The 15,555-nt window shown below is 34.7% G+C and overlaps 1 protein-coding gene across 4 annotated transcripts in view; it reads left to right on the forward strand.

Moving 5' to 3' along the window:
* The window catches only part of MAGI2 (membrane associated guanylate kinase, WW and PDZ domain containing 2), a 1,345,167-nt gene that overhangs the window by 875,267 nt on the left and 454,345 nt on the right, over positions 1-15,555 (forward strand). For all 4 annotated transcript variants that reach the window (XM_059396960.1, XM_059396961.1, XM_059396962.1 and 1 more), the window contains exon 6: positions 3,119-3,198. In XM_059396960.1, coding sequence (XP_059252943.1) covers positions 3,119-3,198 — 80 coding nt within the window. The remainder of the gene's footprint in view (positions 1-3,118; positions 3,199-15,555) is intronic.

Here is a 15,555-nt window from a genome sequence, read left to right on the forward strand (position 1 = left end):
CTACTTTAGCATTCAAAGTGAAAGGAAATCACAGCCTCAAACTTGAGGAAAAGTGGCATGTAGATTGTGAAAAATCCCTCAGTGATCCCATTTTGTACAGTTTCCTGTCTAATGTTTAATCCCATCTTCAAAGGTAATTATCAAGGTTAAAAATATATAATTTAAGGGACATGGAAAAGCCACTTGGTCTGTTGTCTCCCAAATGCATTAAAAATATCCCCTTTGTAAGGTATCCTAAAGAAGCACCCAAATTACAAGGCTAGGGAGAGCCACTATTGGAAAATACTGCATGTATCTTCATGTGATGTTTCAGACTAAGTACTACCCACATTTTTTTCAGAATCATTTCAGAGGATCAGCTAAAAATGCTGTTCAGTGTAAGAGACTCCCATCTGCCAAAGTGTATTAAAGTGACATACCATTAATGCTAGTTCATCCTAAGGAAAAAAAAAAAAAAAATCATCCTGTCATGGAATGCATTGTATAAACTCAGGAAAGCTAGGAAACTCACAGTTCTTTACAAAATTAGCCATTGAGACCAATGATAGTGTGGTACAGAAATGGTAATTTGACTCCCTGAAATGGCTCAGTAATGGCCCCTTACTATTTAGCTATAGGTGTGTTTGCTTTTGTGAAAATGTCTTACAGACCTAGAAATAAATGACTTTTCTCCAAAATGAAAGAAGGGTTTTGAAAAAGCAAGCGTGCTTAAAGCGAAGGTAAATGAATTTTCCTGGCCCACTTCCCAGCATTTCTCCCTACCACATAAAAACACAGATGTGTGGGACACCTGGGTGGCTCAGTCAGTTAAGCTTCTGCCTTTGGCTCAGGTCATAATCCCAGGGTCCTGGGATCAAGTCCTACATCGGGCTCCTTGCTCAGTGGGGAGCCTGCCTCCCACTCTGCCTGCTTGTGCTTTCTCTCTCTCTCTGACAAATAAATAAATAAAATCTTTAAAAAACAAACAAACAAAAAACAACATAGACATGAACACACCTTACACACAAATGCACTTGTATACACGTGTGCGCGCGCATGCACGCACACACACACACACACACACACACACACTTTGTACTGAAGGCATGTCTATAAAAAAACAGTTTTAGAAGTGAATTTGTTTTTTCAAAATGGAAGCAGCAAACACTGAACCAGTCCACTAGCATACTTGGGGTGGTCCTCATCTCCTTCCATGAGTGTCTTTAGTTCAGAGGGAAAAACTAGATTATATTGGCATGACTACAAATGAGGACCCAAATGAGATGAAAGTGTCTGCAATACTTTACTTGCTTCTGAAACTTGATAATAAAGCACCATCAAGCTTTGCAAAGGTCAAACTGGGAGAAAATAAAAGCTAGCATACTCTCCTGATGATTTGTAATTTAACCAAATTCACAGCCTTTATCTGATCAAATTATGAGAGCCCTGCTTAGAGGCATCAATCATGGTGAAGTTCCTGTGTGATGAACACGATGGAGAGTATTTTCTCTTTAGCACACATGAAAGTCGGAAATAAAAGGGAATCTTTTCAGGAGCAGAGATTTCTTGACCCGAGGATCTTCATGTCTCCATTTTCAAATCAGAGGTGGCTCTGCACATAGACAGGATCATCGTCCAGAAAACACTAGGTGCTTTAACACCTTGGGCTTGCTTCCGTACTGCCCAGCTTGTCTCCATCTTTCCTCCTTTCTGCCTTAAACTTTTCTTCCTTAGATAAGCACCTGGTCTCTATAAGTTTGCTCTTAAACATGCTGCCTGGGAGAATTTTCTGGCCTTTGCTTTAAGTGGAGATTTGTCCCTCAGGTTCTCTAGCTGATGCTTATGTACGTTTTTATACAATAAAACATAGTTAAATTTCAAAGAAGAAAGAGAAGATACATGTGAAACGGTTATCATTTGACTTTCATCATTAACATTGGGCTTTCTTACAGTTGTGTTGAAATATCCCTGTTATTTAGCTTTACTTTATATTTCTAAACTATTCTCTGCTGTTCCTTTTCGTGTTCCATTGATGGCCTTTTGACTCTTCCCTGTATGAGCCTCACACTTTCCCACATCCGTGACTTTGTTCATGCTTTTTCTGGAAGCCCTCACAAATGTCACATCCTTGATGATTTGTCCACTGGTAGATGAGATCACTTGAGACAGCTGTACACAGCAAAGACTTTAGTTCCAAATAGCAGTTTTGAGCTTTTGAGTGGTTCTCGAATTATAATGTGCATAAAAATCCCTGGGAGTGCTTGCCAATGATGGAGATTTTGTGGCTCCACCTCAAAGATTCTGATTTCGTAGTTCTATAAAGCCCCAGAATTGTGCACTGTTAATCACCAGGTGACTCCAATGCAAGTGATTCTAGGGCCTCTTTAAGAAACACTGTTCTAAAAACATCTCTCCTCTGTTTTTAAAATTTCTGACAAAAGGCTTCCCCAAAAACATTCTTTTTTCTCCAAAGCAAAATGTCATCAAAATTGTTATTAATTCCCAGAAATTCCATTCTAGAAACATTCAAATACAGGCATTTTTACCCTCTGCCTTCCTGGCCAGATTGAAAGTATTTAGATGGAACACAGCTAAATATGGGTTAATGACATTGCTCTTAATCACTTTTTGAGAAAATGTAGGCATCCCGAGAACATGCTGTAATTTTCATCACTTTTATACTGCCACTGCCAGCTCTGGAGTTAAAGAGTAACAAAACAACTCTTTATGAAAAGGGCAGGTTTAAGATGAAAATAATTATTTTGTAAAAGTGAGGAAACAGTATCAGAGCCTGCGAACTGTGCTCTTCCAACTGGAGAATCCTGTGTTTGTAATAAATTCCTTTTGCTCTGGATGAGTTCTGCATTTTCAATGAGGTTAACTTGGCAACATTCGAGTTGATTTTAATAAAAATAGCTGCTTTGAGGACAGGGAGCTGAGGTTGCCAAATTTACAGCTGCCTTGCACAATTACTCTTACACTACCTTCAGGGTTACTTAGAACCAGTAAGCAAATTAAGTGTATCGATTGCAATTTTGTTGGACTAACACCCCCCTCCTCTTTTTTTTTTTTTTTTTAAAGGAATAAACTTGATTCCTTTCAGTATGTGTCTGTTCAGAGTGATCTCTTTTCTTTTCAGCCATAACACAAAGACAACATCATGGCTGGATCCACGACTTGCGAAAAAGGCTAAACCTCCAGAAGAATGCAAAGAGAATGGTAGGTCACTAAGTTCCTACGATGTTTCTGCATTGCACTTTGAGCGTGTTTGTGTTTCTAAAAGGAGGGTCTCACCTCAAGAAGCAGCCATGTGGTTGAGACAGTTGGAAAGATGTAATATTTAATGCTCAGCTAGGAGAGAGAATTAACAGCAGTGCCATGTGGTTTTCCTTTCTCTGAGGAGACGGTGCCGGATATCACATCTCTGTCCTCTCTGTTGGTTCTCTGTGACTCCTGGCATGACTTTCCCCCACCTTCTAAGGACTTTTTGTTGCAATATGTCTCTCTGAGGATTCTGATCTTTTCACTGGAATCGAACATGTTATATGGAGAAACACTATTGTGGAACTATAAGTAATATTGATTTTTGTGTTTAGAGGCATGGCCTTCTGCTAGTTATTAAGGAATCGGTGATATAAAGGTCTATACATAGGGCTACTTTCCTTTAATCAGATATTTGAATTAAATAACCAGTTGCATGAATATCCTGGGTTATCTATACTATTTTCTAGTTCCCAGTGTAATAATATTAACTTGCTTAGAAGTCACCTGTTTTCATGTATGGGAAGAATGTTTTTAAACAGTTTTGAGGATTAGATGAGTATAAACCTTGCTTTAAATTTAGTATATTAATACATGAAGTCTGTTAGAGATGATACTTATAATTTTTAAAGATACTGAGTTTCATGTGAAAAGAGTACTTAAAATTTAGCTAAAATGATAAATAACATACTCTCCTTGTGATGATTTGACCACAGTCCAGCCTTTACCTCCCCAAGCTAGTAGAGTCCCATTCACAGGCACCTATCTATGAGAAGCTCTTAAAGGTAGAGAAAGTGATGAGAAGAGTTCAACTTTTAAAGAAGTTTCTGAAAAGTCAACTTTGTAAAATGTCTCTAATTCTGAAAGTCCTTTGATTTTAACAATAGTTCTGGATTTCTCAGATAATATTTTGCTAATGTTCATTTCCATAAGATAACTGTTCACAAGCCAGTTATATACTGAGTTAAATTTAAAAAAATTTTAGTGTACCATTTACATGTACATATTGGAATGCATAAGTATCCAGTTTTTAATCACTATCTACATTAAATTTTATATTCATAACTGTATCTCTATGCCTTCTGTATAATAGCATGACTGCATGTGGTTGAATCCCATAAAATTATTATGTGACTTGGACTTTTGAACACCATTAGGTTATATATTTCATTGACACCAATAAGACAAGTGCTGCAGATTGTAGTCGGTTATAAATTAAAATGGCCTGATCTGCTATGTATGGAAGTTACAATTTACTTTTGCCACAGATGTAAAACCTTAGTATATCCTAATTAAAATGAATTTAACGATTTGCAGTGCTATGACATATTGAACTTCTCAGCTGTCTTATTCTTTTCATTAGAAAAAGCTATTAAAGTCGAATTTTAAAATTCTGGGAGTGTTGTAGGCATAAGACATAGCATAACTTTAATATTCCAGTGTTACCAGTTTTTCCCACATCTGCTCTTGTCTGTCTTCTCAGGATGGTAGGTACCTAAAATATGATGCCAGTGTCTGGGAAGTGCACATCACTGACAAAAAACGAGTCCTAGACTACAGTCTTGTAGTTCAGAATGATTTCTAACCAGTCAATTACTATCTGTCTTCCTTTTCTACAAAATAAATAACTCCTAGATTTTATTCCACATATTATTGGAATGTTTTACAGTGGAAAATAACATCTAGTTAGTTAAAATAATATTATTCCAGACACATATTTGAGTTTTCTTGCCAAGAAAATTGCTTTCAGGTAATAGTGTTACTTCTGTTGTATTTTCCTTTAAAACATAGGTTAAAATTGCATATTTAATCATCTGTTAATGGATTGCTGTTGAGCTCGCCAATTAAGTCAGGCTTCTTTATACATTCGGCTCAGGCCAAACAAAGTAGAGTAATTTTCTGAATGCTGGAATGTGTGTGAAATGTGTATAAAAAATTATACAGGCTCCAGCTGATAAGATCTTTCTTAGGCAAAGATTTGTCCTGCTTCTGCCCGAGAGATAGAGTGGAGGCTAATTCCTTAATCCAATCTGGAGTTGAGCCAATAGGAGGTTGGGCTGAGTTTTGATAAGACCCAGTTTATCTCTGGTTTGTTTCTGCGCTGGGTCAGGTTGCCTATATTTTAGGCTTTGTGGGTTATCCACTCTCTTTATAAGTTCTCAGTATGAAAAAGCAGGCAAAATCAATACATTACTAAAGGGCATGGATAGATTTTGATAAATTTTGTTTGTGAACAGAGAATTTGAGTTTCATATACGCTCGGCATTTTAATATTAAAATACTACTCTTGATTTTTTTTTTTTTATTTTTTGGCAACCATTTAAAAGTATATAAATTGGTCTTCATTTCTGGACCATACTGAAAATAGAGACAGGCTGGACTTGGTTCACAGGACAATTCAGGCCCAGTGTGTTCATGTGGGGCCTTCCTCTTGGCAGGGCTTGAATGCCAATATTTTAAAAATATTTTTTCTTCTTAGTATTGCAAGACTGCCAAAAATCTGTGATGCATTTCAGGGGTTTTGGCTTAGCTTTTTGCCTCTAGACCTTGCAGCTTCTGAATCTGACAAACGTCATCATGGGATAATGGGTTGTGTGTTTAAGATCTCTGAAGTCTATATTTTGTCACTGTGGTCCCTCAAGACTCCTCAACTTTGTGCTGGCTTCCCTAACCTCCAGTGGAGGCCAACTCTGGGTTCTTCCCACAGCCCACAATCCATAAAAGCAGCTGCAAATTCTTCCCTTACCTCTTCAGGGTTTTCTACTCTTTAGAATCCTAGACCTGTGGTTTCAGCAGTGCTCTGATCCTTTTCAGCTGTTCATTTTTCATTTTGTATAGATTTTCTTTGTGTTCTCAGAGTTTATAAGCTTCTCATTCCATCCTACCTGGAAGCAAAAGTTTTATGCCGTACTTTTAAAAAGCATTTTAGACCTTATTGGGTTGCATACCATGAATTCTGGATTATTACCATAATTAATAGTTTAATCTCTCAAAATGGAATTCCATGATGTTGTATATGTGCGCAATTACGAGTTTACCTAGGTCCCTGTGGATGTGGATACAGACATGGATACATGTTGCAAACATGGGCATCTGTGGTTCTGTTAACATAGGTGTGAAACGTTAATTCCTTGATCAACTATGAAAAGAAGAAGCTGATTGAAAGAGAGATGGAAGGGGTATCTACTGATCTAAATTATTCTTGGGTTAGAGGAAAAACTAGCAAATGTTTTCTTATTGTTATCAAGGGGGATGTGGGAATATAGACAGCTCCATACAAATACATATTGAACAGCTCTCTATTGACATCACAGCAACCATTTTGATTTCTTACCTGCTACTAAACATAAAAGCATACTTCCTTCTCTCACCATACAGTTGAAAATACTGAAGTCACTACATTCTGTGCATTTGTCATCGCTCTGTGTTTTTAGAGTTTCAGCACTAGTCGACATCACCGAAAAATTCTCCACCTACTACTGGATTCTAATATTAGTATTTGGGGGAGTGCCATTTAGCAAGCCAAGATAGTCTTTTACAAAACACCACAGAAATCCCAGTTAGCTGTTGAACGGTTTGGAGGCAAGATCCGTGAATTGTGTATGAGACATCATCATATTTGTCCTCGGCCCTCAGAATCAATACCACAGGCTTTCTCCTGACACCTTTGCGATCACACACATCCCAGTGGTGACACATCCCCCAAGAATCTCTGAACTAGGGTTAACATCAAAAGTGATTCTCAGGTCATGATCTTATGAGTCATGAGATCGAGCCCTGCGAAGGACTCTGCACTCACAGAGAGGAGTCTGAGATGGTCTCCGTCTGCCCACTCACTGACTCTCTCTCTCTCGTAGATAAATAAATCTTTTTTAAAAAATGACTCAAGCCTTGTGGGACCATTCTTTTCTTAAAGTTGAAAGGTAATTCAACTATCACAGTTAGGAGTAGAGATTGTGTGAAATTTGGAGCCGTGAAAAACTCTAATCCAAACACAAACCTGTGGGCTCTTGGGCTCTTGCTTAATTTCTAAGAGCCTAGGCTTTCTTACCTGTAAAATGGAAAGCATATCTGTTTCATGCAGATTTAATTTCACATAGAAGAGGGACAGTGCTTGTGATGCCACAGGCTCTGAATAATTGCTCCTTTCTTTTCCTTCCTGTGTGTTCTGAGCCAGCAAATTAGCCTCATAGAAGACAAAGGGAGGAATTCAGAATGGTTGGCCTACCTTAAAGGACTGGAATTATTCTAGAGTGTCCTGGAGAGATGAAAATGAAAAAACCCACATAGGCTAAAATTATCCGCCTCCCTAATTCCAACCTAATATTGATAGATTGGAGGTTGTTGCCCTCCATTCTGTTACAATGGCTCTGAATTCTCACAAAGTTGTAATCACAGCTGTGCGAACTAGGTGGGTTCATTTCTAGATTCTATGTCGTTGAGTTATAAGGGAGTTTTCTCATGGTACTGTAAAAAAAAATTACATAATCTTAACATGTTTACCTACATGAGAACTGCATTTCCCTTGACATTTAAAGCGTTGAGCTATTACTTTGTCTTTTAAAGAAAATGGTGTCCAAGGTACACATAAATGAAGATAGCATAGGCTGTATTTTTGTAATATTTATTGTGTGTGTGTGTGTTTTTTTTTTTTTTCCCAAGAGAAGGAGGTTTATCTTTCTAAAATAATAGAAAACACTAATTAGTTTTAGGTCATTTCTCTTTTTTTGTCATTTCTTTTTTTCTTAATTCTTTTTCAAGGTTTTATTTACGTTTCAGTTAGTTAACATACGGTGTAATATTAGCGTCAGCTGTACAATACAGTGATTCATCACTTACATACTGTGCTCATCACAAGTGCCCTCCTTAATCGCCTCCCCTCCTCCCCCCCTCCTCCACGCACCTCCCCTCCAGCAACCCTCAGTTTGTTCTCTATAGTTATGAGTCTGTTTTCTGGTTTGCCTTTCTCTCCCCCCTCCACCATGTTCACGCGTTTTTGTTTCTTAAATTCCACATATGAGTGAAATCATACAGTATTTGTCATTCTCTAACTGCCTTATTTCACTTAGCATTATACTCTCTTGCTCCAGCCATGTTGTTGCAAATGGCAAGATTTTATTCTTTTTTGTGGCTGATATATTCTATTGAATATATATATATTATATATATTATATAATAGAAATATATAGAATATATATAGAATATATAATGTATAGAGAATATATCAGCCACAAAATATATAATAGAAATATATATGATAGAATATATCATATATAGAATATATATATATATATAGAATAGGATAGTATGTGTGTTTGTGTGTGTATGTGTATATATATATATACATACATTTATATACATACACACACACACACACACACACACACATGCACACACATTCACCAGTCAGTGGACATTTGGGCTCTTTCTATAATTTGGCTATTGTTGAGAATGCTACTATAAACATTGGGATGCATGTATCACTTTGAATCAGTATTTTTGTATTGTTTGGATAAATATCTAGTAGTTTAATTGCCAGATCATAGAGTAGCTCTACTTTTAACTTTTTGAGGGAAATCCATGCTGTTTTCCACAGTGTTACACCAGTTTGCATTCCCACTAACAGTGTAGGAGGGTTCTTCTTTCTCCACATCCTCACCAACATCTGTTGTTTCCTGTGTTGTTAATTTTAGCCATTCTTACAGGTGTGAGATGATATCTTATTACAGTTTTGATTTGTATTTCCCTGATCATGAGTGGTGTGTATCATTTTTTTGTGTGTGTCTGTTAGCCATCTGTATGTAGTTTTATGTCATTTCTTAAGTGAATTTCTTAACTGCCATGGAGATCAGGAAATGCATACTTTTATTTTCAGAGTTCACTTTCTATTCCTAGAGTGCATAATTTATTTCTTTTTAGAATAGGGGCTTTGGCCTATTGTCTCATTAAATTTGTATCAATAATTAGTGATTCTAATTTCTCAAGAAAAAATATGACCAAATCAGTTTCACCTTTGAATATATGTTTTCCTAATCTAATAAACCTGCTGAGATTATGTTTGTAAAGCACCTTGAAATTTTTCCATTAGGAAGAATTCAGTGAAACACACTTGAAGGGCACCTGGTGGCTTAGTTGGTCAAGTGTCTGCCTTTGGCTCTGGTCATGACCTCGGGGTCCTGGGATCAAGTCCCTCATCTGGCTCCCTGCTTAGTGAGGAGTCTTCTTCTCCCTCTCCCTCAGCCCCTTACCTCCCACTCATGCACTCACATGCTCTCTCTCTCTCAAATAAATGAATAAAATCTTAAAAAAAAAAACAAAAAAACAGACTCTAAAGATACTATTCAAGTACAAGACTTTAAAATTGAAAAGTCATGGATATATTGAATTCCTATCTTTAAATATTATGAACTAACTAATTTGGATGTTATTTTTTGTTTCTGTACTGATATTTAGGGTGTTTTATAAAAAATTGTTTAAAATATCTTAATATAAGCTGTTCTTATTTTGCTAACTGGTGATTATTCATATTAGTCATGATTTTTTATAGCAGCACTTTGAGGTATGCTTTATCCAATGATATAGTAACCATTCCAATATTTTCAGCTTAGGAGTACTATGAAATACCAACACTTTAGGAATATAAATCTTCTGTGGAGGAAATAATAAAATCAAACGCAATTAAATTATATACCATAGATATTCCACTGCTTTATGCCAATACCAGATTGTGCTGTTTATTGCTGGCATCTGTCCTAATTGGTCCCGATCTACTCTGATTGGTTAGTGTTCAGATCATGAAAATAGTTAAATATTTTGAATATCATTTTTGTACTAATAATTTATTTCTCTCTTCTACCTACAGTCTTCATCATGGCTATAAAATAGTACCTATGTAGGGATTTAAAAAATTCTGTCCTTTTATTCTTGATTTCTCAAGCTTCTTTTATGCTTAGGAATGAGTTATGTCTTATGTTCATTGTTTAATGCATACAAGTTTGAAAATAATATGGATGTCATCAAATCTGCTTGTTGTGCCTATATAGTAGCAAAATAATTTCAAAATATTTCAAATGTGACTTTCAGGATTTTTTGTTTTGAAATATTTATAAATTCATGGGAAATTACAAAAGCAAGTATGGGGGGGGCCAAATACCCCTAACAAAGACCCAATATTAACATCTTACATAAATATGATACTATATAAAAATCAGAAAATTGACATTAGTACAATCCACAGAATTTATTTTACCAGTTATATAAGTACTTGTATGTGTGCATATGTGTGTGCATATATCATATATGTCACATATGTAGTAGTTACATGTGACCATGGCCACAATCCAGAGTCATAACTCTGCCATCCCACAAGACTCTCTCATGCTACTGCTTTATGTGCATATCCATCCCCTCTCACTGCACAGTCCCTAACCCTTAACAACCACTGATCTGTTCTCCATGTCAATGTCTTTGTTATTTCAAAAATGTTCTATAAATGGAATTATACAGTGTGTAAACTTTGGAGATTGACTTTTTTCCACTCAAGTTAATTACACTGAAACACATTCAAGTGTGTGTATCAAGAGTTGGCTACTTTTTATGTACCACTGTTTAAGCATTTACCCATTTAGGACATCTAGGTTGATTTCAGCTTTCAGTTAATATGAAAAAAGCTGCCACAAACATTTGTATACAAGTTTTTGCATGAACATAGGTCTCTTATCTGGGATAAAAGTAAAGGAATGTAATTCCTAGATTTTTGGGAAAGTACATTTTTAGTTTTAGAATAAATAGGTGAACGATTTTCCAGAGTGGCTATATTCTTTTATTTCCCAACCAGCAATGAGCCAGTTTCTCTATATCCTTGCCAACATTTGGTGTTAGGACTTTATTTCTCATGTTGGTTATTTTGATAGGTGTATGATGATAGCAAATTGTGGTTTTAATTTGTATTTTCCTAATGGCTAATTATATTGAACATCTTTTCATGTAATTATTTGTCATCTGTGCATACTGCTTGGTAGTATGTCTGATAATGTCTTTTGCCCAATTTTTAATTAGATTATTTTTTAAAATTCAGTTTTAAGGGTTATTTATATATTCTACATATAATAAGTTCCTTTATCAGTTAATAAACATTGTCCCCAGGCTACAGTTTTTACTTTTGTCCTCTTAACAGGGTCTTCTGCAGAGAAAATGTTTTTAATTTTGATGAAATCAAATTTATCAATTTACCAAATTTATCAATTTTTCCTTTTGTGAAACATGCTTTGAGTATCAAGTCTAAGAGGTCTTCCCTCAGCCCTAGATGCCAAAGATTTTCTCACTTTTTTCCCTAAATTGTGTACTTCAACATTTGACCTGTAGGTCTGTGATCTATTTTGAAATAATTTTTGTATAAAGTGTTAGATGTAGGTTGAGGCTTTTAAATTATTATTATAATAAACAATTGATACCCACTTACTCTAGCACGTTTTGGTGAAAAGGCTGTCCTTCCTCCACTAAATTATGTGTGTGATTTTGCCATGTCATTTGGGTTCCATTGATCTATGTGTCTATCTGTGCACCAGAACCATCCTGTCTAGATTACTATAGCTATATCTTAAGCCTTGATATTGAGTAGACTGGTATTGCCTACCTTATTTTTAAAAATATATAGGTAGAAGCTTTAGTTAATCAGAAAGATGTAACAATCCTAAATTCATATGCATCTGACAACATACCTTCAAGTTATATACAAAGGAAAAAATTACAAATCTGAAAAGAGAATTTGAAAAATTCATGGAGTGTATTACTTCATGTACCTCTCACTACTCAATATATTAAACAGAAAAAAGAAGAAAAATTTGAGTAACAAATAGTAATCTTGATTCAAAAGCCACAAATCGACACCACACTTAGATAGAAAATATAATTCTCAAACACACAGAGTACTTTACAAACATTGAGTACATGGTAATCTTTAGAGCAAGCCTCAACAAATTTCAAAGTTGACATTCTTACTTTACAGAAAACTTAAATTATATATCAATAAAAAGATAACTAAAATACTGTCCATGCTTAGGAATATAAAAACACATTTTAACGTGTATTTTTCCAAATTTATTGAAATATAATTGATAAATTATGTAAGTTTAAGATAAACAGCATTATCATTTGATACCCATATATATGATGAAATGACCAACAACTCACATAATTACATCCAACAACTCACATAATTACCTTATATGGGGGTATGGGGATAAGAACATTTGAAATTTAGTCTCTTAGCAACCTTCAACTGTAATTTATAATACTACTAACTCTAATCACCATGACATACATTTTATCTCCAGAGCTAATTTAGCTTATAACTGAAAGTCTATACCTTTTGACCAACATCTCCTCATTTCTTCCGTTGCTTGGTCTTCCATTCTACTCTTGTTTCTATGAGGTTGCGGGAGAGGGAGTTCTAGATTTCATATATGAGGTCATCCAGTATTTCTGTCTAACTTGTACACAAGTTAGACCCTCAAGGCCCGTTCCCGTTGTCACAAATGGCAGGATTTCCTTCTTATAGCTGAAAAATATGCCATTGTGTGTGTGTATATATATATATATATATATTACATTGTTTTTATCCATTCATCCACTGATGGACACATAGATTGTTTCCGTTTGTTGGCTATTTTGAATAAAGCCGCAAGGAAGATGGAGGAGGGGGCAGATACCTCTTCCAGTAGTGATTCAGTTTACTTCAGATATATAGTCAGAAGTAGAATTGCTAGATCATATGGTAATTCTATTTTTAATTTTTTGAGGAGCCTCCATATGTTTTCCATAGTGGCTGTACCAATTTATATCCCTAGCAACAGTGCCCAAAGGTTCTCTTTTTTCTACATCTTTGCCAACACTTGATATCTTACATATTTTTGGTAGTTGTCATTCTAACAGGTATAAGATGTTGTATCCCTGCGGTTCAGATACAATTCCTTATGATTATGTCATCTTTGGAAAAAATGTGTATTCAAATCCTTTGCCCATTCTTTAACTGACTTTTTTTTTTCTTTTTTACTCGAGTTATATGAGTTTCTATATATTTTGGGATTTTTAACTCCTTTCAGATAAATGGTGTGAAATATTTTATCCATTTTATAGATTGCCTTTTAAAATTTTTGTTTATGGTTCCTTTTGCTATTTAGAAGCTTTTCAGCTTGGTATAGTCCCATTTGTTTTTATTTTATTTTATTGCTTGTGTTTTGGTGTCAAGTCCAAAAAATCATTGCTAAGATCAATGTCAAGAAGTTTTTTCCTATGCTTCTAGTGATTTTTGGTCTCAGATCCTACATGTAAGTCTTTTAATCCATTTGAAGTTCATTTTTTGTTGTCAAAAATGTTATCAAAGGGCCCTATTTAATTTTTCTGCCTATGACTATTCGGGTATCTCACCATCACTTGTTGAAGAAAGTATACACCTCCCATTAAGTATTCTTAGCTCTCTTGTTAAATGTTAGTTGACTATAAGTGCATGGGTTTATTTATGGACTCTTGATTCTATCCCATTTGTCTGTGTTTCTCTTTTTATGCCATTTCCACACCATTTTGATTACTTTAGCTTTGTAATATAGTTTGAAATCAGTAAATATGATGCCTTGCCTTTTTTCTTTTTCTCTCTGGATTGCTTTTGCTATTCAGGGTCTTTATGCTTTCATATAAGTTTTAGGATTATATTTTTATTATGTGAAAATTGCTACTGGAAGTTTGATAGCAATTACATTGAGTCCATAGATATATTGCTTTGAGTAGCATGAACATTTTTGCAATACTAGCTGTTCCAGTACATATACACACAACATGTTTCCATTTATATGTGTCTTCTTAAGTTTTTTTCTTTGAGTCTTATATTTTCAGTATACAGAACTTTGATCTCCTTGAATTTATTCTTTAGAATTTCTTTATTTTTTATTCTGTGGTAAATGGGATCATTTCTTTATCTTTTTTTCAGAAAATTCATTGTTATTTCTGTATCCTGCAACTTTATAGAATTGCTGATTACTTCTGACAATTTTTTAGTATAGTCTTTTCAGGGTTTTCTATATATAAGATTATACCATCTGAAAACAGATAAAATTTTTACTTCTTTTATGATTCGAATGCCTTTCATTTATTTTCTTCCCCTAATCTCTTTGGCTAGAACCCCTATTACTATGTTAAATAAAGTGGTAAGAATGGGCACCTTTGTCTTACTCTTGATCTTAGAGGAAAGATTTTCAGCCTTTCATCCTTGAGTAGCTCTGGGCTTGTCAATATTGCTTTTATTATGTTGAGGTACATTTATTTCTTGTATGCAAACAGTTGTTAAGACTTTTTATCATGAAAGAATGTTGAATTTTTTCCATTTTTTGTGTATCTGTTGAGATGACTATATGATTTTTCTCTTTAATTTCATTAATATGGTGTGTCATACTTACTGATTTACATATGTTGAACCATCTTTGCATCCCAGTGGCAGATCTCACCTGGTCAGAGTCTATGATTCTTTAATGTGCAATTGAGTTCAATTTGCTAATACTTGTTTGAGAAATTTTCCATCTATATTTATCAGGGATGTTATTAATTTTCTTGTAATTTTCTTTGTCTGCTTTGGTATCAGGATAATGCTGGCTTCATAAAATGCCTTTAGGAGTAATACGCTCCTCTTCAGTTTTTTGAAAGCGTTATAGAAGGATTGGCATTAATTTTTCTTCAGATGTTTGGTAGAATTCACCGGTGAGACCATCTAGTCCTGGGCTTTTCTTTGTTAAAAAGTCTTTTTTATGATAATATTTTTATGAAAATTGCAGTATTTTTTAATGACTATTTGTTGAATTATTTGGGGGCATCTATAGTGGAAGGGCAGGAAAAAGTGAGCCCATACTATCTTCTCTGGGAACAGCTGTCTAAATACTACGTTTGATACTAAATGATAACAATGATTTAAGTTTTATTTTACTATACACTCTTTCTTTTCCATCTACTAACACTTTGTAAGGTAGGTAGAGATTTTTAACTCCCACTTTTTCAGTTAATGTTGCATTAAGTGAAATAAGGCATTCCAAAATTTTAAGGGCCTTGTCTAATAAATGTAAATTTAAAAATGAGGATGAATCCAGGTCACGCAAGTTTGAGATAGATCTCAATGTTATGTCCATCATTGACATCACAATGTTTTAGCTGGAGACACTAAGCCCTTAAATTTTTGTTAAAAAAAACTGGTTTAAAATGTTTTTACTTTAAAATTTTGTATTTTAAAAAATGAAAGAGAACTGTTTCATATATATGTAATATTTTCTCTGG

This window comes from Mustela nigripes, chromosome 4 (assembly GCF_022355385.1).
Source record: "Mustela nigripes isolate SB6536 chromosome 4, MUSNIG.SB6536, whole genome shotgun sequence".
Lineage (NCBI taxonomy): Eukaryota > Metazoa > Chordata > Mammalia > Carnivora > Mustelidae > Mustela > Mustela nigripes.